Source organism: Piliocolobus tephrosceles, chromosome 9, assembly GCF_002776525.5.
Source record: "Piliocolobus tephrosceles isolate RC106 chromosome 9, ASM277652v3, whole genome shotgun sequence".
Classification (NCBI taxonomy): domain Eukaryota; kingdom Metazoa; phylum Chordata; class Mammalia; order Primates; family Cercopithecidae; genus Piliocolobus; species Piliocolobus tephrosceles.
Window position 1 is genome coordinate 20,919,505 of NC_045442.1, and position 25,833 is coordinate 20,945,337.

Genomic DNA, 25,833 nt, shown 5'->3' on the forward strand with positions numbered 1-25,833 from the left:
CCAAACCCTTTTTTATCTTTACATCATACCCTTAAAAAAATGTCATTTGAAGGCTTAATTAGATGCTCTTTATTTATGTAAATACATATGCCCTTTTCCTTATACCCATTGTTTCTTACTAATGCTTGTAGAATTAATCAACCCTCAAGTTAGAAATAATTGAATTTTTTATATGCTTTCAGTAGTTAAATGCAATTGCTTCAATCAGAAATAAAAACAGTAAATATTATGCAGCAAATTTCAAGGCAGGTACTATGGTAGGATAAATATTTCTCTAAATTTGAACTTTTTACTTTTGGAAATCAATAGAAAGACAAAGCTCAAAAAAATTTCATGTGTTCCATTTCCCACATAATTTAAAGGGCATCCAACAGATGGAAGATGAATTTATAGCTTTTAGTCAACTGGTTTACTTTGGAACATTTGCTATTTATTTATTTATTTATTTAGGAGACAGAGTCTCACTCTGTCACCCGGGCTGGAGTGAAGTGTTGTGATCTCAGCTCATTGCAACCTTTGCCGCCAGGTTCAAGTGATTCTCCTGCCTCAGCCTCCCGAGTAGCTGGGATTACAGGCACCCGCCACCATGCCTGGATAATTTTTGTATTTTTAGTAGAGACAGGGTTTCACTATGTTGGCCAGGCTAGTCTTAAACTCCCGACTTTAGGTGACTGCCCGCCTCCACCTCCCAAAGTGCTGGGATTACAGGCTTGAGCCACCATGCCCAGCTGGAATATTTGCTTTCTGAGACCAACTCAGATTGAATAAGAGTTTTTTTTTGAGACTGAATCATTCAACTTTGTTTAAAGGAAGTTAGAAGTAAAAAATCACCCCAAATAAAGAGACTAACTCTGCCATTCATAGGCATGCTTCTAGACGTTAGAGTTTTCCCCTAAATGTGTTTCCTTCCAGATCTTTACTAAAATGCAGGAAGGTAAGTCAGCAAGCTTCAGGTAAATCAATGTCATAGCTCATCTGTTCTTTTATTTATTAGTCCGTCCGTCCGTCCGTCCATCCATCCATCCATCCATCCATCCATCCATCCATCCATCCATCCATCCAAATACTTACTGAGTGTCCATTCTATTCCAGTAACTAGCAAGGCACAGGGGATCTGAAGCAAAATAAGCTTCAGTCCCTTGCCCTCAAGGAGCTTTAAAGCTTTTGGGGTGGAGATGGAGATGGGAAGGGCAGTCCAGATTAAAACAGATAAAAATACATATATTTTGAGATGGAGTCTCACTCTGTCGCCCAGGCTGGAGTGCAATGGCACGATCTTGGCTCACTGCAAGCTCCGCCTCCTGAGTTCAAGCGATTCTTCTGCCTCAGCCTCCTGAGTAGCCGGGATTACAGGCACGCGCCACCACGTCAGTTAGTTTTTGTATTTTTAGTAGAGACGGGGTTTCACCATATTGGCCAGGCTGGTCTCGAACTCCTTATCTTGTGATCCGCCCACCTTGGCCTCCCAAAGTGCTGGGATTACAAGGGTGAGCCACCGAGCTCAGCATTAGAACAGATAAAATATTTTAAGTTTTGGATCAGGAATGCCTTGTTCCACCGTGGGACAAAGACTGAGGGCACAGCGATCTCGTGGAGTCTCGGAATGTGTACAGGCTCTTGGGCCAGAAGTGCCTTTTATTTCTCCAAGTGCATATTCATCTTGGGCCAGTCAGCACTCAGGAAGAGCAACCAGGGCCTTTTAATTTACTTTTTGTGCTTTCTTTGGAAAACCGAGACAATAATTTGATCACTGCTTTTGTTCAAGCACCATTTTCAACTCGGAAATTAGAGTTCTTCAAGATCTTTACATTTAACATGGTGAAGGTGCCTTGAGCCTTGTGTCAGATAAGTTATTTTTATTTACTTACTTACATTTATTTGTTTGTTTATTTATTTATTTATTTATTAGACAGCGTTTCGATCTTGTTGTCCAGACTGGAGTGCAGTGGTACAATCTCAGATCACTGCAACCTCTGCCTCCTGGGTTCAAGAGATTCTCCTGCCTCAGCCTCCCCAGTAGCTGGGATTACAGGCGCCCACCACCACGCCCAGCTAATTTTTGTATTTTTAGTAGAGATGGGGTTTCACCATGTTGGCCAGGCTGGTCTCAAACTACTGACCTCAGCCAATCTGCCTGCCTTGGGCTCCCAAAGTGCTGAGATTACAGGCATGAGGCACTGTGCCCGGCCAGTTAAATTATTTTAAAAGAATTATTTACAATTTTAAATCATTTAACTTCTTTCCCCTTAACATTAGGGGAATTAAATAACAGTTACTAAAAAAAAAGTTTTAAGAGGTAGAAAAATGGGCTGCACTTCACTTACACATGTTTGGTACTTATTTATGTTTTGATTCCATGTTTGAGTGCTTAAAGAGTTTATTAGAGGTTGGGAATCAAAGCGAGAGAAAACAGCAGATATTTGTGTTTGCTATGGTATTTCACTTGTGCTCGTGAGACAGACATTCATTCATCAAACATTTATTGAATGCATATTATGCACCAGGCACCAGATTTACTGACATGGTGAGGCAGAGATGAAAGCTCATCCCTGTCCTCCAGGGACTCACTATCTGGTGGGGAGACGGGCAAGGAACCCGACAAGGACAGCGCAGCAGTGGTTCCCACTGTGATGTGTGCAGACCACGGGAGAAACGAAAGCTGATTTCAGGCCGCACGATGATTACTCACTTTTAACATTTTATTTCAGATATTTAGTTATGCCTCTATTTTAGCCTGTGAAAAAATGCATAGCTAGCACACTAAAACCATGGACAATACTCTGTGTGATAAAGCTAAAGAAGAAGAAATTGTGCCAATTTAAAGGAAAATAATACAGGTGTTAGGCAGGAAGGTATGCCCTCCTCACCTCCCTGCAATAAAAACAGTGATGGTACTACTCAAATCATGGACATCCGGGAAATAAGGCAGGTCGCTGTGGGTAAATCAAAAGAGATGCCATTTTACAGAGGCTGGAATCCCCAGTGCATGTTTCTGGGCCTGAAATAAGATGCCATGAAAGAGGTGTGTGCTTCCACGAAGGTACAGGGAGGGGAAAGACACTGACATGGCCTGGGGGATTCAGAGGCTTCCAGAAAGAGTAGATAGAAGGATGAGGAGAAGTTGTGCTGAGAAACAAGTACATTTACAAGACCCTTCATTTGAAGAATTGTGGAATCTTAAGTTTGGATGGAATCCCAGAAATCAACTGTTATACTGTCTGTAATTAACTTTAAAGTAATTCTGCGTAGATAGGGAGACATATATATGTGCATTAGTTAGTTTTAATCTACACTCTAGGGTGGTGAGTTTATAACTGAAGTGGGCTAATTGGAATATACATTTCAGAGATGTTTAGTAACATTTAAAAGACTAACGAAAAGCCACATTCCAGAGGCAGCTTGTACATATGTGGCAGCTATCTTTATCTTATTAATTAGTTACCCTTAATTAGCATAACTAATAATTATTAAGACATTAGAAACGGTATTGAAGATATGTGGACTGGCTCGAAATAGTGTCACTCGCACTTCCACAGCATGTGTGGAAAGGTTATCAGAATGCAGTGACCCTAATTGAGTCTCCCTGAATGGTGTCCTTGAATTCAGATTTTGGCTTAGTCTCGTGTCCATCCATTCATTCAAAGGAGGATTTTACCCTGTGACTTTGACTAGAAGTTTAGCCAACACCCATTGCTACACAGTTTCACATCTGCCTCAAGTGAACCTTTCATGCAGGTTGCTGTCAATGTGCCCTCCCACCAGGAAAGAGGACAGGACTTCATTGGGCCTATCAGACATGCTGAGTGATGGTTTTGTGCATGCCTGCTAACTCGTATTTCTGTGTATGCCCCAATCCAGGCTGAGATTTGCTTTCATTTGGACATATCACTTGGGACATATGCATAGCCCTCAACCACCTCCAATTCATCTGCCTCGAAATGTAGCCACTGTTCACTAAGAAGAGCCTAGTAATTGTGAAACACCAAATTTGCTACAGTCATATCTCAACTAGACTAGCTCTCTCAGAGAGATTCAGTGATTTGTCCAAAGTCACACAGCTAGTTGGCAGTAGAACTGAGTTTAGAACGTGGGTTCCTTGCTATATCTTCCCAACCAACGGCTGTAGGCCAGGGATGCTCATCCCAATTATCTGTGGAATATATATTTATTATTTATTTATTTATTTATTTATGAGACAGAATCTTGTTTTGTTGTCCAGGCTGGAGTGCAGTGGCATGGTCTTGGCTCACTTCAACCTATACCTCCTGCGTTCAAGAGATTCTCTCACCTCAGCCTTCCAAGTAGCTGGGAGCACAGGCACACGCCACCATACCTGGTTAATTTTTTTGTATTTTTAGTTGAGACAGGGTTTCGCCAGCTTGTTCTCAAATTCCTGGCCTCAAGTGATCCGCTTGCCTTGGCCTCCCAAAATGCTGGGATTACAGGTGTGAGCTACCACACCCGGACTATGGGACTTTTAACCAATGCATACGTACAGGCCCAGCCTGGGAAATTCTCATTCTGAAGGAGGGCTGAGCAGGGGTGCCTATGTCTGGGGCAGGAGCTATGTTTTTAAAAAATCTGTGCAGATGACTCTGACACACACACATATAATAGAGAATCATGGGGCTACTGTGTGGATACTAACAGGTACCATCTATTGTACACATTTTCTACAGGCCCAGTCCTGTGATGGGTGCTTCACATGCTCTGTAGTTTTTATTTTTACAACTAGCCAGCTAATAAATAAGGTGTTTTTAGCATTTTACAGATGAAGAAGTGAATTCAGAGGGAAGTCCAAAGTGACAGCTTATAAATGGCAAGATGGAGATTCCAACTGCGAATCTCCATAGACCCTGCTCTTAACTGTCATGCCCTGTTATATACTAAGGGGCATAAAGCTGCTCAATGGCACAGGTCACAAACCTACAGGTGACAGGTGGGTAATGTAAATGAGGAAAATAGGTCAAATAGGAACTGGGGTGAGCTACAGGCCATGTGTCCTTTAATGGGTTCTGAGTGTTTGGATGCTTTAAGAGCAATGATGCAGAGCAATAGGCACTCTCATCCATGGTTATGGGACTGCAAAATGGTTCAGTGTCTTTGGGAAAAATCAGACAGGTTCTTATAAAATTGAACATACACTTACCATATGACCCATCAATCCTACTCCTAGATATTTACCAAGAGAAATGGAAACCTATGTCTGCAAAAAGATATATACACAAATATTCACAGCAGCATTACTTAAAATAGCTCCAAACTGGAAGCAATCTACACATTCATCTACGGGTGAAGAGTAATCAGTTGTAGTGTACCCCCACTCTGGAATATCACTCAGCAATTAAAAGGAATGAAATACTGACATATGCAACCACATGGATGCATTTCAAAAGCTCTATGCACATGAAAGATGTCGTATACAAAAGATGACACATTGTATAATTCCATTTACGTGAAAGTCTAGAAAAGACAAAACTCTAATGTCAGGAATTAGATCAGTGGCTCTCTGGGGCAGGGTGGGGAGAGAGATTTGAATGCAAAGGGGCAGGAGGAAACTTCTGGAGTGAGGGAACTGTTCTATATCTTGATGTGTGATGGTGGAACAAGGCAACGCAGCTGCATATGCGCACCAACATACATCCAACTCTACAGTTAAATTGGGTGAATTTTGTTGTATGTAAATGATAACTTCATTTTAAAAAACCTGTGCAGAGCAAAAGAAAAAAATTTTGCAGGCCACTTGTGGCCCACAGACTTCCAGTTTTCAACCTCTGGTCTCAGTAGAGAGATTCTGTTTTAGCTGCCCCCGAGGAAATACAAAAGATGACAAAAAGTCATCCATCATCCTCCCCAGGGCTAGACTCAGGAAGAGCGGTGACGTTTTCGTTTATCCCCCTCTTCCAATTCTCTGTCCTTCTTCATCACATACAAAATGCTCCCATGCTGCCCTCTGGCTGTCCAGCACCTCCTACCAGGGTGCCCCACCCATGTCTCCTGGAGTCAGCTCCAAAACCACCCTTCCCTCCGGCCTTCCTCCTGACCTCCGGAATGCAGAGGCTGCCCCTCGGTGCTTCGTGCAAGGCGGAGACACATTTCACTTGGTTAACACATGACCAGGTAGGTGCACATGACTGTTACTGATTACATTTCCAAGCACTGACATCTGTTGAAGACAATGCATGGAGCCTTAACCCAAGTCCAGTCAGTTAGGGAATACCTTGGGAAAAGTAGGGCTATTTCTGGGATTTACCGCACTTTTCCCTACCACAATGACTTGCCTGCTCAGCTTATACAAACATTTTTGTCATCAATATTATCATCAAACACGTTAAAATTAATATATGCAACTGGTTTAGATGGACACTATGGAAAGGTACAAATAACTCTCAGTACCCAGTTGTCAAAACTGAGAGTGCTCTTAAATACCAGGCTGAGGAGCTCTCAGGACATGCTAGAGGCAGCCCTTCTATTTTCTGAAAACAAATTAATGTCAACCACACACTGCTGGGCTTTCCTGAGTCTCCATATATGTCAAAATAACTTGATTTTTAAAAAACCCACTAACTACAATAACTATAATAACTATGAAAAATTGACATTAGTAGGCCGGGCACGGTGGCTGATGCCTGTAATTTCCGCACTTTGGGAGGCTGAGGCGGGTGGATCACCTGAGCTCAGGAGTTTGAGACCAGCCTGGCCAACATGATGAAACCTCGTCTGTACTAAAAATACAAAAAAAAAATAAAAAAATAAAATAATAATAATAATAAAAATTAGCTGGGCGTGGTGGCACACGCCTGTAATCCCAGGTACTGGGGAGGCTGAGGCAGGAGAATGGTTTGAACCCAGGAGGCAGAGGTTGCAGTGAGCCAAGATTGTGCCGCTGCACTCCAGCCTGGGCAACAAGATCAAAACTCCGTCTCAAAAAAAACAAAAAAAAATGGACATTAGTAGTAGAAGCTGTAATGTTAAGTTAAAAACAAAAAGGCAGAACTTAAAATTGGTTACACTACAATTAGAGCCATATAAAGAAAAATGTCAACAGATGAATAAAAAGTAAAAACTAATATGGGTGGGGGAGAGATCATTATAGATAGGGTGGGTTATAGGGTTAGGAGTGATTTTTTTTTCCTTTTCTTTTGCTTTGATGTTACTATTTGTGTAATAAAAATGAGAAGAAAAAGACTTGGCCAGGCATGGGGGCTCACACATATAATCCCAGCACTTTGGGAGGCCGAGGTGGGCAGATCACCTGAGGTCAGGAGCTCGAGACCAGCCTGGCCAACAAGGTGAAACCCTGTCTCTACTAAAAACACAAAAATTAGCCAGGCATGGTGGTGGGCGCCTGTAATCCCAGCTACTTGGGAGGCTGAGGCAGGAGAATCACTTGAACCTGGGAGGCAGAGGTTGCAGTAAGCTGAGATGGCGCCACTGCACTCCAGCCTGGGTGACAGAGCAAGACCCAGTCTTAAAAAAAAAAAAAGACTTGGTCACTGGCCAGGACGGTTCCATATCATGTCCACTGGTTCATGTCTATAGGGCTGTGCCCATTTCCTTCTCCTCACAGATCTGCAAGGCCAAGGTGTCCTGCAGTGCCCTGCCGGGTCCTCTCAAGTACTCTGTCAGCTTTAGTCATGCTGCTGAAATCAGCCCCTCCTTCTTCTGAGGCTGGCTGTTACGCATCTCTATTTGCAAGTAGAAATAATAAAAGCCAGAGAACTTGATCAACGAGGCAGGTTTGCACCAAGTAAGAACCCCAGTGCCCAGAGATGGGTTTCATTCTGAAAATGTTATAGTATCTTGACAAGACATATCATGAATACATTTTTCCCCAAAGCAAAACTGGGTGAAAATTTTCAAGTCTTATTAAAGCAAAATTGTTGCTTAAAAAAAAAAAAAAGTTGCCGGGCACAGCGGCTCACACTTGTGATCCCAGCACTGTGGGAGGCCGAGGAGGATCACAATGTGAGGAGATCGACACCATCCTGGCTAACACGGTGAAATCTCATCTCTACTAAAAATACAAAAAATTAGCTGGGCATGGTGGTGGGAGCCTGTAGTCCCAGCAACTCGGGAGACTGAAGCAGAGGAATTGCGTGAACCCGGGAGGCACTCCAGCCTAGGTGACAAAGCGAGACTCCGTCTCAAAAAGAAAAAAAAGGTTGTAGTATGCCTAGGCCCATTTTGTTGATGTGGTGAAGTTTGATTTGATCCTTTCCTATTCAGGCTCTCTGATCTGATCCACAGCTTCCTAAAGTCCTCCAGGATCTAGCCCTGGCTCCCCTCTACCCCTCCACCCACCGATTCACAGCAAGGAATCTGATTATGCCACACTCAGCAGAACTGAGGAACAGGTTACAGCGGTGCCCACAGAGCATCTGAGGAGACAGCACAGCTGCATGATCAAGGCAGCAAGCTCTAAAGGGAGGCATTTTGGGCACCAGCTCAGGATGGCAGTTTTGATGGCACAGTGCCACTAAAGAAAAAGTCCACCTTTTGGTGGGGTTCTATTCTGTCTACATACGTAGTTTGTAGTACCTTTCAGAAGTCTTAGAAAAACACCATGAAACCAGTGATGTTCAAGAGGAAATAACGTGTGAAAAGAAACACATCAATGGGTTACATGAAAACTATGAAAGAACTTGGCCCTTTAATAAGGTTCCTTCTGTCCAGAGCATATAGTAGGCACTCACGCTGTGGCTGACTTTGCGAGGCAGTATTCGGAATGGCCCCTTAAATCCTGCCTCACTATATTACTTAGAGGGACACTTAAACCTCAAAGAAGATTCATCTAAAGAAACTAGCACGTTGGAATTCATTTTCCCTAAGGCTTCCATGCCTTGTGTCAGTAAATCATCAATAATTAAATACCAACAGTTAAAACAGGACCACCCAGGCAGACAGGCCCAAGGGTAGAGCTATAGAAATAGTTCGTATGGCCCCCTTATCTAGGGCAATTTAAAAAATCACTCAAGTTCCAGTTTACAATGGTGCCTCGTCCATGGATCCTAATGCTGCCTCTATCAAAGTGTCCATTACATTTGAATGAAGAAAATAGAAGATGATGAAAATTTACACCACCAAAACTTACATCACAAACTGCCAGAACCTAGAAGGATTTTCTACTGCTACAAAAAATGAACAGTGTTGAAAAATGAAAGAAGTGGTTCACCTGCCACAGTCTTCTACTAGATAGAAAGTGCATGGTTTTTAACAACCAGAAATCAAGATGCAATCTGTCTTATAAGTGTTGTAACTCAGGAGGTATTTGGACTGCTGTCTTCTTTTCTTTTTCTCTACATTCCCCATCTTGCTTCTGTTCTATATGCAGTAAGGAAATCAGAGTTCCCAAGAAAACAATAAATCAATATTAGGTAGCTATAGAGAAGGTATGGCATCATGCAGTGAATTCTGGGAACTGTGGTCTTCATAAATAGTGTGTTTTTTTGTGGTGGTGGGAGGGTAAGCTTGGGAAGGAGATGACAGGTGTACACATAAGGGGTGGACATTTTTCCCAACAGAGTCACGGAGTGGGAGAAGGAAGAAGTCCCATTTCTTTCCAACAAAGGGAACTGGGACAGAGGCAAGCATATCAAGCAGCTCTCCATTTGCAGATTCAAGATGTTGTTTTGAAAAGTAACCAAACAAAAAACTCAAAATAACACAAGGATGATAGAAAAAATCAATACTACACAACAAGGGTGTGGGGCGGGGGTGGGGGTGGGGGGGGAGGGGTGGGGCAGAAAACAACATCCTGAAGATTCTGAGAAAGAATGCAATTCTGAAAGTTATGAACTAAAGAAACCAAAAAACGTTTTTGAAAATAGTTTAGTGTCCTTAATAAAAACAGTAAGAAGGTAAAGCTTTATCAAGCCAGGGCAGAAAACTGTAAGGTAAGAACCAGCGAGACTTCAAGGAGATAAGAGATGAGGCAACAGGATAGATAAAGAAAAGATTTCAGGGAAACCAGTAATGCAACAGCGGCATTAATACATAACCAGCAGCACAGACTAGAAACAATGCTAGAGAGGGAAGTTAATGGTATTGGAGATAAATGAGAAGAAAAAGAAGAGAACAACATTATTTTTAAAACATGACAAACATTGGAGATAGAGGTCTAGTGTTAGAATTGTGGATGATCCTGACACCAGAAAATCTGAAATGGAAGCAATAATCCAAGACATGATTTTAAAAAAACCTCTTCTGGTCGGTAGAGGGAGGACTTGAATGTGCAGATTTAAAGTTCTGTGATCCAAGCAAAATGAGTCGAAGACCTCATATATAGAAATATCTAGACTCTGTTCAATTCCAAAGATTTATAAAACCAAAACTAAACAAACAAAACCCACAATATGTCACTCTAGAGTATCATAAATTGGTCTATTTTTCTGCTACTCTGAAACACGAAATGCCAGAAGACAATGGTTCCACATCTATAGATTCCTAAGATGGGTAGGATCTAAAAATATTACAGCCAGCCCAGTGTATACAGATACATACATATGTGTATATCACATATATGCAATTGGTGCAGTTCCTATATAGAAAAAAGAACAGATCCAAATCATGTATCTTTCTTGAAAAGTTATTTGAAGATATATCTCAGCTGACTTCAAGATTAGAGAGTTAAGAACTCAAGAATGAGGAAGTCATAAAAGAGATAAGCAGGCGGGGTACGGTGGCTCACGTCTGTAATCCCAGCACTTTGGGAGGCCGACGTGGGTGGATCATGAGGTCAGGAGTTCGAGACCAGCCTGACCAACATGGTGAAACCCCATCTCTACTAAAAATACAAAAAAGTTAGCTGGGCGTGATGGCATGTGGCTGTAATCCCAGCTGCTTAGGAGAGTGAGGCAGGAGAATATCTTAAACTGGGGAGGCGGAAGTTGGAGTGAGTCAAGATCATGCCACTGTACTCCAGACTGGGCAACAAAATGAGACACTGTCTCAAAAAAAAAAAAAAAAAAAACAAAAAGGGAGATGAGCATTTATTATCTTCAAGGATGCCACACTAAGCAAATAATGTAGTTTATGACTGAGGATACATAGCTTCACTGTATAGCTATAAGCTAGAAAAAACCTGTATGTTTAACAGAAAGGAAATATTTCTATGAGGAAATACCATACAACCACATAAATAATGATTACAAAGAGTTTTTAATGGCATGGGAAAACACTTTCAGTTTACTCTTAATGCACATAGTAGGATATAAAGTTTTATCTGTTGTACATAAAAAAGTATGTACTGGAATAAAATATGCCAATTAATAGTTGTGACCTTTAGCCAGTATAATTATGAATAATTTTCTCCCTGTTTCTTGATAACGTTTTTTACCCTTACAAAATAAGAGGTTTTTTTTTTTTTTTGAAATGGAGTCTTGCTCTTGTTGTCAGGCTGGAGTGCAGTGGCATGATCTCGGCTCACTGCAACCTCTGCCTCCCGGATTCAAGCGGTTCTCCTGCCTCAGCCTCCTGAGTAGTTGTGATTACAGGTACCCACCACCACGCCCGGCTAATTTTTGTACTTTTAGTAGAGATGGGGTTTTGTCACATTGGCCAGGTTGGTCTCGAACTCCTGACCTCAGGTGATCTGCCCACCTCGGCCTCCCAAAGTGCTGGGATTAAGGTGTGAGCCACCGCACCTGGCCCCAAATAAGAGGTTTTTAAAATCCTTTGTTATCATAATAAATTTTTAAAATTTGGCAAAAATACAAATCACAAAGACTGTGGAAACTTTAAGATTATAATATTAAGTGAGTAAAGCAATATAATATTGAACTTGAAACATGACTAAAAGGTTGGAAGGGAATACTTGGGTCAAAGGAATAGCTTGTTTCAAGGTAAAGGGATTAAAAACAATTTTTTTTACTTAAAAATTTCTTTAATATTACTATTTTCTGTTTTATAGGGAAAATATGATTTAAAAAGAATATTCCCAAATAAAACAAGTTAGTCATACCTTTGATATGGTAATATTGCAGAAAAACAAATCTTTCTGAGGCCAGCAACCACTTTCCGCCTATGGTCTCCCAAAGACCTCTCAGGTTCACTTTCATGTTCCAACCAATTACCATTATTACAACTCAGGCCAAGCACTTTGAGGGCAGGACCTTGTTATATGTTACACTCTCGTTCCTAGCACTTAGCCCAGTGTTTGGGGAATCGCAAGTGCTCCAGAAATATTTGGTGAATGAACAAATGAATAACAGAAGGAAAGACTATTTGATTTTATAGGTATATCTTTTGGTAAAAAGACTCTTTGCATTCATCTACTTTTTATAGCATCTCCAATGTTGAAACTACAAGCATGCTTTGCTTCAAGAAGTCTCATCACTTATCATAGATTGCGTGCTCTGTGGAAATCCAGCCACAGCCAAAAACCTGGTGCCATATTTTTATTTCTCTGTTTCCATTTCAAAAGAAAAAGCTGTAGTTAATTCTAATTTTCCTGCGGGCAGAGGGAAGAGGAACTTTTTATGTCTGTGAAAGAATGGCACCCCCTCCAGCCATCTGAGGACAGTTCCTCCCAGGAACACCTGTTTGCTCCAATTGAAGCCGGTCCAAATTGAGTCCCTGGGATCAGGAGCGAGCTCTCCAAATGCCCCACCATTCTACAATATTTATTCCCCACCTGTCTGATGGCCATGATGACTTGGGAATGCTCCAGCCAGGGAAAGCTGTTTCTTGGCCCTGACATGGCACAACTAACAACAGATAATGTTCATCCAGAATCTAGTCTGGATCCAGTTGCCCCAGAGTATAAAAATGCCCCTTCTCTCTCAGTCTACCAGGCTTAGCAAAAGCTCTTAAGGAGGGGGAGGTAAATAATTTTTCATCTTCATACCAGTGTGTTGCAAAACCAAGTGGTACGTTTCATTTTCTGTTTCTTAAAGCTGACTTTTGAGTTTTCTATTCATATTTAACACTTAGTATTCTGGTTTTATTAAATAGTTGCCCACTACTAAAAATGAAGATTGGTAAATTAATTTCTCCAACAAGAAAACTGTTGAAATTCAGAAGGTAAAATACCATAAAAACAACCTTAAACACATAATTTAACATGTAATTCAGGGAAGAAAAAGAGGTGCCCACATCAAACTCTAGCTATAATAGTGAAATAATGTTTTGTTTAAAAAATTCTAGCCATGAGAAAACTGTACATTTGAAAAGCTTACATAAAGCCTTATAAAAGAAGAGACCTTTTATCTCTTCCAGATCCATAAGCTCAAAAATACTTTATCTATGCAATTTCAAGGCACATAAAAACCCCAGTGAATAAATAAAATATTCTTTTTTTCTTTATACAGATGCTTTAAAAATTATCCATATAAATAGCTTGGCCTTGAACAAACACATTAAAAGACCTAAAAAGCTATGGCTTCAGATCATGTACACAGAATAGAAAATGAATGCTTTTCTTTATTGGCTGGGCAAGTTTTCTAATAACTAAATTTCTATAAGCCCATTCGATGATAAAGATTTAATTGGGACACATGAAGAAAATTCAGTATTTTTAAGTGATACGCTTATCAAATAAATAATGTGCCACAATAAAATAATTTATATACTTTGCCAACATTCTTTGCATCTATTCATGAATCATAGGTAGAATATGTATAGTCAACATGCAGTATTATTTCAAAGACCTGTCTTTAAAATGAACTTTTTAATAAATATGTAATTTTATAAATATGTAAAGTTTTATAAATATGTAATTTTAGTCAAGTGTGTGAAAATTTGCAATATTTTTCTAAAACTGGGGCACAACCAGTGAAAAGATTTTTCATAATTGTTTACAATTAGATCTTATTAGGTGATTTCAAGCCTTACTTAAGAAAATTTTAGAGTTCATCATAATTAAAAAATTTGAATTTGTGTAATTTTCACATGTCAAAAATATTCTTCTTTTGATTTTTCCCAATCATTTAAACATGTAAACCATTACTGGCCTGAGGGCCATACAAAAACAGGTGGCAGGCTGGATTTGGTCTGCTGTCTATGATTTGCTCACTCCTGTTCTAAAAGCTAAAGGCTTCTGGCTGGGCACAGTGGTTCATGCTTGCAATCTCAGCACTTTGGAGGGACTGAGGCAGGAGGATTGCTTGAGGCCAAGAGTTTGAGATCAGTCTGGACAACATAAGGAGATCCTGTCTCTACAAAAAAGTTAAAAATTAGCTGGGTGTGTGAGATGGACCTGTGGTCGTGGCTACTCAGGAGGCTGAGGTGGAGGTGGAAGGATCACTTGAGCCCAGAAAGTTGAGGTTGGTTGCAGTGAGCTGTTGCTGGGCCACTGTACCCTAGGCTTAGTGATGGTGAGACCCTGTCCCTTAAAAAAAAAAAAAAAAAAAAAAAGAAAGAAAGAAAACAGAAACAAAAGAAAAATTCAACAGTTTAAGGTAAGATTGAAGCTTTCACATTATATTAACTTTACGAGCAGATGAGGTTACAAGTTGTTTTGTTAATTTCCTATGTATCCTCAACATAGCTGTGGTCAAACATCTTCCTAGCACCCCAACACCATCACCACTGTTTCCCTGCAAGGGTTCAAATTCTGCTGCTAGGAGCTATCACCTTGAAGCTGACATGAGAAGGAAAGAGGCCTAATGCCACATGTGGGTTAAGAATGGGGCAGTGACTGTCAGGTCTGGTTATTACCTATCATCTCCTCTGTGAAGTCTTATCTGCACATCCAGGCCCCAGGAATTTCTTCTTCTTGTCATCGCCTAGAGCAATGATCTCTCACTTACTATGTAGCACAAGTTACTATGTATTGTTTCTCAAAATGTCTCTCAACAAAAGCTCCCAATTAGATATTAAGCTACCTAGGCGTAGAGTTTTGAATTTGTTGAATCTCCAATGACTAACATTGGATTCTTAAGGGAATCTCCATATGCTCTTTTACCCAGTAGACATTAAACATTTGGTGTTGAAGAAAAGGCTGATGGTGTTACTGCCAGAATGCTGCTAAGAATGTGATTTCTGTAGCTAAAACCAGGGTACTGGTCCAAGTTTTGCTCTATCTTTGTGGCGTGAACTTGGGCAAGACTCAACTTCTGTAGGTCTCAATTATCTATACCACAGGATAATAATGATCATACGAATTCAGAGTTCTTATGAAGAATAACTTAAATAAAATAATATATGTGACTGTGTCTTATAAATCATAAGGCCCCATATAAATTTAACTGCTCTGACCGTCTTTAAGGACGTACTTTTGACAAATGATCTGATATCCCAAGGATGGCATCCCTGTGTTTTCAGTGTCTTGTTGAACTTTGTGGAAAAATTCAAAATAAGTGTTTCTTGTAGGTCAATGCATTTTAAGTAAGCCAGAGTATCAAAGTAATTAAGTGGTATTTAGCTAGGAAATTGGACACAGTGCTTTAACAATATCTCATTTTCTCAACTTTTTTTTTTTTGGAGTTGGTTGTAGACTCTTTTGAAAATTTTATGGAAATTTAATGGAAAATCCCCAGAAAGATGCATATACACACATACGCACACACATTTTTAGAAAACTTTAGATATTCAAGACTCCATGAAGCCCACTCCAGGACGGGAACCACTGCCCTATGGCTTGAGACAGGGAGTGTGGTTTCAGGAAAGCACCAGGGGACCTGATTCAGACATCTTTAACTGATTTGGGAATTAAATGGTTGACAGGTGTTTTTTTTTTCCCCTCATCACAAAATCTTAAGCCATAGGAAGGTAGGTGGACGGTGGAATAGCTTTTTCCTAGGTAAACTATAATTGTACAGGAAACTATAGTGCTGTTTTTTTTCGTAATTCCAAGCTGCTTCCATTCTCTTTTTAAAAGCGTGGTCAAATTTACCATTCTGGCATTTTCTCCATTGATAGTCACACCTTGGTTTCAAAGTTCTTCACATAATTTTGCAAAAGAAGTCATTAGCCTTTTAAAAAGAACACTGAGGTTAAAAAAATATCGTTACACCTCCTATCACGTCAGCTTCCACATTGTCAAAAATGTTTGAGATAATTTTAAATAAAAAATGAAAACCTCAACTAATACTAGCAAGGTGGTCAAACATCACAATTTAAGAAATATTTTAACTGCACTTTAGAGTATTGAATATATTTCTTTACAGTGCCTTTTTTTTTTTTTCCCATAAAAGAAAAGAATTCTTTCTTAATACCTAGATGACAAATTCTCAAGATATACACAGTTGTTTCTTATTATGGCTTCCCTGGAAAACATTTCTGGGAAAGCACAATCCCCAGCCACTTACTTTGTTTACAACAGACAAAACTGCTTGTGTGGTATAAATAGGAGTCTGTCCTTAAATGCTGCTGAAAAATAAAATGCAACCATGAAAAGGAGCCATTTCCTGCCCTAAAGGTGGCTTAAAAAAAATTCTTAGCTACTTTAGGAACAGCACCAAAGCGTAAATAATAATTATCAATTGCCGCATAATAAAAAACTAATTTTATATTATAGAAAAAAAAAACAAAAATGAAAACAAGCCACATATTCCAGAGATGCCCTCAGAATTGTCAGCATTACAGGGTTTTCTTGCCCTGCAAGATGATGAAACCCCCTTTTGTCCTCCTGCGTTTGTGATGTATATCTATAACTCGTCCTTGTTTGTGCAGATAAGCCTTGCCTTGTCTCCCTAACTGCACTTTCAAAAGCAGATTCACAGTTGTTTGACTTTTGATCTGAGTAGCAGCTAGCTCGACCACCTGCACTGTGCACGAGCTGTTACTGAGCTTGCTTTGTCCCGTCTTATAACACAGCCAGCCTTTTAAAATTGATGTGTGAATACACTAATTTACAATGTGAGCGTTGAAACCAAAAAATATGGTGGTGGTAGCGGTGGTGGCAGCCGAAGGAGGGGGAGATTTGTGGAGGGAGAAGCCCTAACTCTCGATTTATAAAGTTCAGATATTGTTCGCTGCCTCTGGCATTTAATGAAACAGATGGCCAAAGCCCTCCCTTAATTCACAATGGAGCAGACAGTAGTGTAATGGTGTGGGGGCCTGGAATTATAAAATGTTGTTTGGTGATGGTATACGTTAATAAATAGACATTTACAAGGGGAGCTAAGGGCTCCATTACTTGCTTATAAGGAAGGCCTAGGGCTCCTTGCTTCAAGTTAACAGCTCAAGGCTGCGTTCAAAGAAGGCATTGACGGAAAAGGTAAAGTGCACCCTTCATATTCGATGTGGCATTCAAGAATGGCATGCATCCAGGGGAAAAAAGGAAAATCACAAAAGGAAAGTAATTCAAAAATTAGGTCAAATTGTGGCTCACAATCAAGAAAAAAGATAAGATGTGTTTCCACTGTGATTAAATAATGGAGAAAATATTCTCTTATTGGGAAGTTACATATTTTATCTTTGAACGGACATGTTTACATGTAGCCAAAGTGCAACAGATAAAAACCCGCAGAGTTTCCACTAAATTATACCCATATGAACTCAGATAACAACTCTGAAACTATTTTTTGGCATTCTTCCAAAGACTATTCATTGATGAGGCCTACATCAGGGTAACGTGGCCGTAAGCCAAATGTGAGGAGGCTCCTGACCAGCAGTATCTCACAATAGAGAGGTGAGGGTTGACCTCGGGATCCTGAAGACAACTGGTCCTATAGCAATTCCTCATTCTTTTGGGGACAGAAATGTGCTGCGTGTACTATCACCACTCTCCAGTAACCACATTATCAACCGGTTATCAAGGTCCCATCTATGTGGCAAGAGGGTTATGCTGGGCCTTGACTAAGGCTGCTTTAAGGCTGCTTTCGCTTTTATGAAACACTGTGGATCCTCCAGCTGACTGTGCGTCCTGCTCTGCTTTCAGGTGGGAAATTCTAAACCCATCTAGGAACCTGCACACAGTTATCACCATGGTTCCCTGACTTTGTTTCATTTCTCTTTCATCCATGTTTCTTCCCTTCTTAATTTCTGCTACTTGCACAATACTGTGCGGGAGCTGTAAAGCATCCTTTTGGGGATAAGGTGGAGGACACAAAAAAATCTAGAAGAAAATTAAGACACAGTTGATAATAATTATAATACATGTCATGCAAAGTAGATGATGTTCATGTCTTGTGAGAAGTACAAGCTGCTGTGAAAGATCAGAACAAAGATGCATCATTTCTGTCTCGGAGAGTGAAGAAGGCTTGCGGGAGAGTGAGGTAATTCACCTGAGACCCAGAGTATAGACAAAAGCTCATTTGGAATATTCGAAAGGTAACATCTGTTGTTTTTGCCCACCCAGTATCCATTACCCTTTCGGAAAAAAGCTCTCAGATTCTTCTGAGGGGACTATGCTTCATCCATTCGCAGTCTGTTTGTCCGTCCCCTGTACAGGGTCTCATGCCTACAACATCAGATCATAGATTAATGGAGTTTTTACCTGACCAGAACTAATCCGAATCAGTAAGATTTCATGCTATTACTTTCACTGGAGGCATTCGAATGAAAAAATCGCTATATTCAATGGCTGTACTGAGGCGCTGGCAAGAGCTGTCTCCACCAGGGGAATCCTTGACGAAGGCCAGAACCCGTCCATAAGTGATCTGAGACACGAGATGGAAAGAGCAAAAGCCAGTCCTGACGATATTGTTGGAACTTTTAGATTCAAATGCTGTTTCAAGTCGCTTCTACCCTTGGACTACTTAGTTACATGAGTTCAGATACGTGTGTGTGTGTGTGTGTGTGTGTGTGTGTGTGTATTTTATGGCCAGTTTGATCTGGATTTCTGCCATATGCAACTGGAAGATTTTGACTTATATAGGTGGCAAAAGGAGAACATTCCAGGTAGAAGTAACAGACAAAGCAAATGTCTAGAATTAGTGAAGACTGAAGCTAGCTTGGAGGTTGTAAGTAGTTACTCTTAGTAGGGACATACCGCCTACCCAAAGGGAGCAGCAGCAAACAAGGCTAGAAAGTTCACTGGAAAACCTTAGCGATGAGACTAAGGAAGACATTCTGTGTTGAACATCACTATGGGAGATCCCTAAGTACAGAAGAAACAGCACTCGTCTGGCACCCTCCAAGTAAATCGGTCGGTAATATTCAGAAGGGCAAAAGAAGGGAAGAAGAAGTACAGAGACCAACTAGGAGCCCCCCTCCCTAAACAGCCTAAATGAGATGGGAAACATGTGAGACTGGAGGACTGCTTTGCTCCAGGTAGTACTCAGAACGCACTAGAGTAGTTCAAGAAATGCTGCTGAGTGACGGTCCCAGAAGAAAGGGGGAACAGTGGCACCATGATAGAAACAGGGACATAAGGAAAGGATGATGGGATTTATTATTATTGATTTGTAATTTTTAAAAAATTCCTACAAAACTCTAGTAATGGAAAAAGAAAACTTAAAAACATCAATTAAAAATTCATCAACCTAGAAGAACTATTAATTAACATTTTGATTTTAGTCTTTGCTCTCAGGCCCTATTTCTTTTAAAACCAGTGCTGATAATGATGATAACCAATACCTCAGTATTTCCTTGTACTTTATCATGTGCCAGGCACTGTTGTGTGCACTTTACACGTATCTACGCATTTATAAACATTTCCATAGTAAAGACTATTGTTATCTCTATTTTGCAAATGAGGAAACTGAGGTACAAAGAGGTGAGATTCTTGCCAAAGGTTACTAGCTAAAAAGCGGCAGAGCCAGTGCAGCTCCAGAGCCTACTACCCCTTATCTACTGGGACATATGCCTCTGGACGCATACATAGATATTTCACATAAATAATTAAAGAAGACTGGGACTGTTTGCTCCAGCAAGGATAAGACTCCAGACGATAAAGTTAGATATAGAAATAAAATTTTCTAACAATGACACTTGTCAAATTCCAGAGGGTAAGGGAGATGATAGACTCTTCTGCTGCACGGTGCTGTTATTTCTCGCTTCTGGTATGCCACACGGTCTATGCTTAGCAATACAACAATTCGATAGGACTCCTTAAGAACACACTCACTTGGGACTCCTATGGCACACAGTAGCTGCAGTTGAGCGCCTTCAGCCCACCCTCAATGATGGGATCCAGTAGGGTTTGTTCCTTGCTTTCAGGAACAACTGTCTGCACACCCAGAAGGGTTGTCTGACCATCTGTAAGGAAACTGAGTCTCCACAGAAGGATAAATAGTTGGTGCAGTAGGAAAACAAGGCCCTGGAGGCAGACGACTTACGTAGACCCTGATGATATTTACCAGTGGTTCCCTTATTTCTTAAAAAGGGAGTAATAGTATCCATCTTATGGAGTTATCATGAAAGTGAAAGAAGGTAACGTATAACAAATATCTAGGACTGTGGCTGCTACCTACCCATCAGAGAGTGTATAAGTAGCAGTGTTTTTGGTTATTAAAGGGTATAGTATAGCATGGATTTTGAATTTCCTGGTCAGTGAAATGAGAGGGGGGCATGGGACAGTGAGAGGACTGACATACAATTGCCAATGTTTAATATTTCCAAGTATTTATTTTTCTATTTACTATAACAATGAACCTAGTTTAAGGAAATTATTTACTGCCATCAATTATTTCACAGAAGAAATGGAACTATAATAGCATCTGACAATAAAAGTTGGCATAACAAAAATTCAACTGCTTGTTCTTACTCTTCTTACCACTAGTGAAAACTGGTTCTGATTCATAAACTGGCCTTTGGGAACCTTGTGTAGTGTGTCAAAAGAGCAAACTAAGTTCACATCCTAATTCTGTTCCTTTCTACAATATGTGAATCTGGATAGTTTACTTAACTTCACTAAGCACAGTTTGCCTCACCTGTAAAATGGGGATAGTGATGCCTCCTTCACAGAACTGTTAAGGATAAAATCAGATAAGATGTATAATACATGATTTAGGGTCACATATGCACTTAAGACTCAATGAATGCAGCTGGTAGAGTTATCATTGACAAGGTGTTGCATTCAAGTGTCTGACACTAGAACAAAATTCTATGTTTAAAGGCATAGCATGTTATTAAAGAGAAACATATAAGCAAATCCAAAGCTATTCTTTGGTTTGGTAAAAACGTTACCCATGCTGGCCTTGAAGAGGTTATAGGACAAAGGCAATGAGTCAAGTGTACAGAAATAAACTTATGCACACAAAAAGGACCAAGATTTTAAAAATCTCCTTGTAGCATTATTCTAGCTCAGATCTTAAATCTGTTAAGTCCAAAGAATCTATTGGAAATTTAATCACTTTACTCTGAAAGAATAAGCGCTTGATCAAAAGCTGAAGAATAGTTTAGACATTGAGATTTTGCTACACTTATTTCAGGTCAGGGCCCAAGTTTATCACCAGTAAGTAAAATGCGCTGAGAAAGAGGAATGAGAGAAACAGAGAAAAGAAAAAGAGATAGAGATAGAGATGTAAAAATATAAATGCAAGGTACTATGAGAGAAGGTACTTTCTTCAGTGCCTAAAAATTGACAGCACATTTTCAAGGACATTTTTCTCACAAGTCTTGAAAACTCTCTACTGTTGAATTTTCAGACATTGTAATAAGAACAATTAGAATATAACAGAATGCTTCCTGGGCAAAATGAAGGAGAAAGAAGAATGAGTTTTTAAAAGAAGCTTAAACATCTAGCCATGGCATATGTAAGAATAAACCTGTTTTTATTTTAAAAATTTTATTTCTTTTTTTTTTTTTTTTTTTTTTTTTGAGCGGGGGTCTCGCTCTGTCGCCCAGGCTGGAGTGCAGTGGCCGGATCTCAGCTCACTGCAAGCTCCGCCTCCCGGGTTTACGCCATTCTCCTGCCTCAGCCTCCTGAGTAGCTGGGACTACAGGCGCCCGCCACCTCGCCTGGCTAGTTTTTTGTATTTTTAGTAGAGATGGGGTTTCACTGTGTTAGCCAGGATGGTCTCGAACTCCTGGCCTCGTGATCCACCCGTCTCGGCCTCCCAAAGTGCTGGGATTACAGGCTTGAGCCACCGCACCCGGCCTAAAAATTTTATTTCTATAGCTTACAGATCTTGCATTGGCATTCCTGGTCTATTTACTCTCAGGAATCATTCTCACAGTGCATTTAAGCTTTCCAGATGTTTTACCTGTCACTCTACCAAAGACCATGTTTAAAATGTAAAATGTGATAGCAATGATAGGTCGCAATGATTCCCCAGGCTAACTCAAAAGTAACTCTAACAAAAATATGCGTATTAAATAATATTGTGTGAATGGTGCTAGCTAGGTCAACTGCATTTAATACTGTCTGTTTTGTTTATATTACAGATTAGTTACAAAAGACCTCTGAGCAGCTCCATGCATAAGGAAGTGAGCCATACTCATACTGGAAGGATAAACAAAATTCACTTTCTGAAGGAAACAATCTCTCTGTGTGTGTGTGTGTGTGTGTGTGTGTGTGTGTAAATAGTTGGGGGCAAATATAGGTAGTGTGGGGGAGAGAGGAAATTATTTGATTTGAGATTATCAAACAGAATAGGTGTTAAACAATCATCTATACCATTTCTTCTTTTCTTTCTCTTTTCTTCTTTTTCATATGGAGTCTCACTCTGTCACCTAGGCTGGAGTGCAGAGGTGCGACCTCGGCTAGCTGCAATCTTTCATCTCCCAGGCTGAAGTGATTCTCATGCCTCAGCCTCCCAAGTAGCTGGGATTATTAGCTACTGCACCCGGCTAATTTTTTTCTATTTTTTAGTAGAGGTGAGGTTTCACCATGTTGGCCAGGCTGGCTTTGAACTCCTGGCATCAAGTGATCTGCCTGCCTCGGTCTCCCAAAGTGCTGGGATTACGGGCGTGAGCCACCACACCTGGCTGATGCCTTTTTTTTTTTGTTTTATAAGCACTTTGCCAGCATATACAATGCCGCAGAGGAGCCAAGGTAAAGTAGTAACATATCCTGTACAATTTTTTTTTTTTTTTTTTTTTTGAGACGGAGTCTGGCTCTGTTGCCTAGGCTGGAGTGCAGTGGCTAGATCTCAGCTCACTGCAAGCTCCGCCTCCCGCGTTCACGCCATTCTCCTGCCTCAGCCTCCTGAGTAGCTGGTACTACAGGTGCCCGCCACCTCGCCCGGCTAGTTTTTTGTATTTTTTTTAGTAGAGACGGGGTTTCACCGTGTTAGCCAGGATGGTCTCGAACTCCTGACCTCGTGATCCGCCTGTCTCGGCCTCCCAAAGTGCTGGGATTACAGGCTTGAGCCACTGCGCCTGGCCTATCCTGTAAATTTTTGTCAGTGGAGCTCTTAAACTATAACTTTGTTACATTCCTGAGGCATTGTTCATGTACTTTTAGAAACAAATATACAATTAGTGATCAATCATTAACTCTTCAGAGGTAAAAGGAAATAGAATCATGATTTCTTTTTATTCTGACTCTGAATTTTGAAAATCTTAATTTTCATTTGTACTGATTGCCAACAGTTTGAACGAATAAGACTTTCTGCTCAAAGGTATAGAAAAAATAGACATACAAACACACACATCAATACATACATATGAAGAGAAACATTTCAGCCTCCTAGTGATACTGTGACACTTTAAGACAGCCAATTATAAAAATCAAATTTTGTGAAAGTCAATGAAAAAATCCATTTATTGGACCCAGTTACAACATAAATGGTCATTTGTTTCATGACCATTTTCATTATTATCTGAATTCCACTTTATGTAAACTCTGTCTACAGAGTTAGGAAATGAACAGTTTGTCCTTTGATAACTCTCCATCTTATGTCAGAATAGAAGAAAAATTACTTTCCAGGAAATCAGTCATAGCTGTGTTCTGATGTGGACTTTTACTATTATAATTTTGAATTGACCGATTTTCTCCTTTGTTTTCTTTCTTTTGGTAATATGGCATGCTTACACGAAGAGCAATTTCTTTTTGGTTGAATCAGTTGCTATCTCACTAAATTACATATTATATGTCAATTATTTTGCATACCTTAGTTCTTTTCAAAATTTGTTTGCAATTATTCCATATACCATTTTCTATTTCTCTATTTTTTTCCCAAACATGTTAGCTTTATAGCCATTTAACTCGTATTTTTTTTTTATTAGTTATTTGTTTTCCTCGTGTCCCTTTTAATGACCAGCAAGGACTAACTGCAGTTGTGGGATCTTCAATAGCTGCCTTGAGAATCTGTTAATTTTGTGAATTTCCATAGTACATTTTTATGCATATGTCTTCTACTACACTAAAGTACTCTGAAAGTGAGGATAAAATTGGGTTCATTTCAGGATCCCCAGCCCTGGCGTACAGACATTAAATATTTACTAAGGAAATGAATAAGCAGAAGAAAGAAAAGAAGAAAGGAAAGAAGGAAGGAAATAGATGTTTATCTTATTTGAAATTAAAAAAAGATTAAAAAGCATGAGTGGTAGATGATTATTTAGTGGCTGCTGGATTTTATAAACTTAATTTTGTTGCTTACTCATTTTGATTTCCCCAACTCCTTTTGGTCAGTTTTACAGATAATCAAGTGGACATATGCACAGATCTTGGTACCAATGGAACAGTGTTTACACCTGTCTTCACAACAGACCATACATAAAATGGCTCAAATGAGGAGCCATGCCAAGCCATTTTTGTTCACTTTACAAATTTGAGAACAATCAAGGTTTAAAAGAATTAAAACATAACCTGCAATCTTTCTTTTAAACAAAGTAATTCCTTGGTTTGGTATACTACAGAATATTTAACTATTTTCAGTCACACAGAATTTATCATATGAAAATAATTAAGCTTATGTTTTATGCAGGTAAATGCTCGCACTGCACAAAGAGGACATTCATTTCTTTTACACATTTGTGAAGGTGGCAGATGAGCACATGATTCAATATCATAGCATTTCCTAAATCACAAGTGCTTGCTGACACATGACATAGCTATGCAGTTTTGGTAAGAAGAATAGTAAGAGAATGTGGCTTTTCTTTCTGAAATACAACCTCACCAGGGCTGAAGTGAAAGCCATAGGAATGGGAGGGATGTAACGGGGAAAGAAAATCAGAGCATTCAATAAGAGGCTTTGGTACATAAACCCTGCCTCTATTTCTCTGCAGAGAGCTTTTCTATGATATAACCAAAATAATGAAGCAGAGAGGTTGGTAAAATGTTTGTGCCTTTTCCCAAGTCCAAAATACATTGTATATCATATGGGGCAGTAATTAGAAACTAAAACAAAACCACCGCTGCATTTGGTCCCCAGAGACCATTGCCAGGTTAAGGCATTGGTTGAAAATATCTGAATATCCTGGCTGATACCAAGATCCCAGCTGTGCCTAGTGAAAAACGTTGTCATATGATGTTTTTCATATGAACAGGTGGAACAGGTGGACTTAAGCGTACCCTTGGTTCAGATGTAGCAAGGTGATGTCCATCTGGGAATTTTTATTTCTGTTCATACTCTAGACACATCCCAAAAGAAGATGAGTCAGTGATTGACTGAGTTTGCCTACAAAGAGAACCCCATGTAGATTTCACCAGAGTAATTTTCTTCCGTAGGCTTCTGAAATAACCACGTTATTATGATTTCCCTACAGAAAGCCCAGTCAAAGGTTGCCGAAGTTGTTTGTGCTTTACCCTCTCCAAATGACTTGCATATTTATTCAAACACAATATGAGGAGATGCTTTATTTGTTGAAATAACTGTCTGCAGTGTCCTGCACTAAAGGGTGCGGTACATCAAGCAGAAACACGGACAGAAATACATTGGTTTCGAAACCCATAAATCCTTATTTGAATCTGCCAACCTGAAAGCCACGTGGAGCCCGCATAAACTATTTTTCCTAAATGCTACATCTGATTAAGCCATACCATTAAATGACAGCTGAACTTTAACATTAATATGATATTATTTAAATAACCACATCATTTTTTTACACTAAAAATGA

General features: G+C 39.9%; 1 protein-coding gene across 5 annotated transcripts in view; it reads right to left on the reverse strand.

Moving 5' to 3' along the window:
* Window positions 1-25,833, reverse strand: part of VTI1A (vesicle transport through interaction with t-SNAREs 1A) — a 380,928-nt gene that overhangs the window by 130,471 nt on the left and 224,624 nt on the right. The window contains exon 8 of one of the 5 annotated variants that reach the window (XM_023206620.2): window positions 16,473-18,346. The exons of the other annotated variants lie outside the window; for them this stretch is intronic. Coding sequence (XP_023062388.1) covers window positions 18,292-18,346 — 55 coding nt within the window. The 3' untranslated portion in view covers window positions 16,473-18,291. Of the gene's footprint in view, window positions 1-16,472; window positions 18,347-25,833 lie in introns of those variants that run through there. 5 annotated transcript variants of the gene reach the window in all.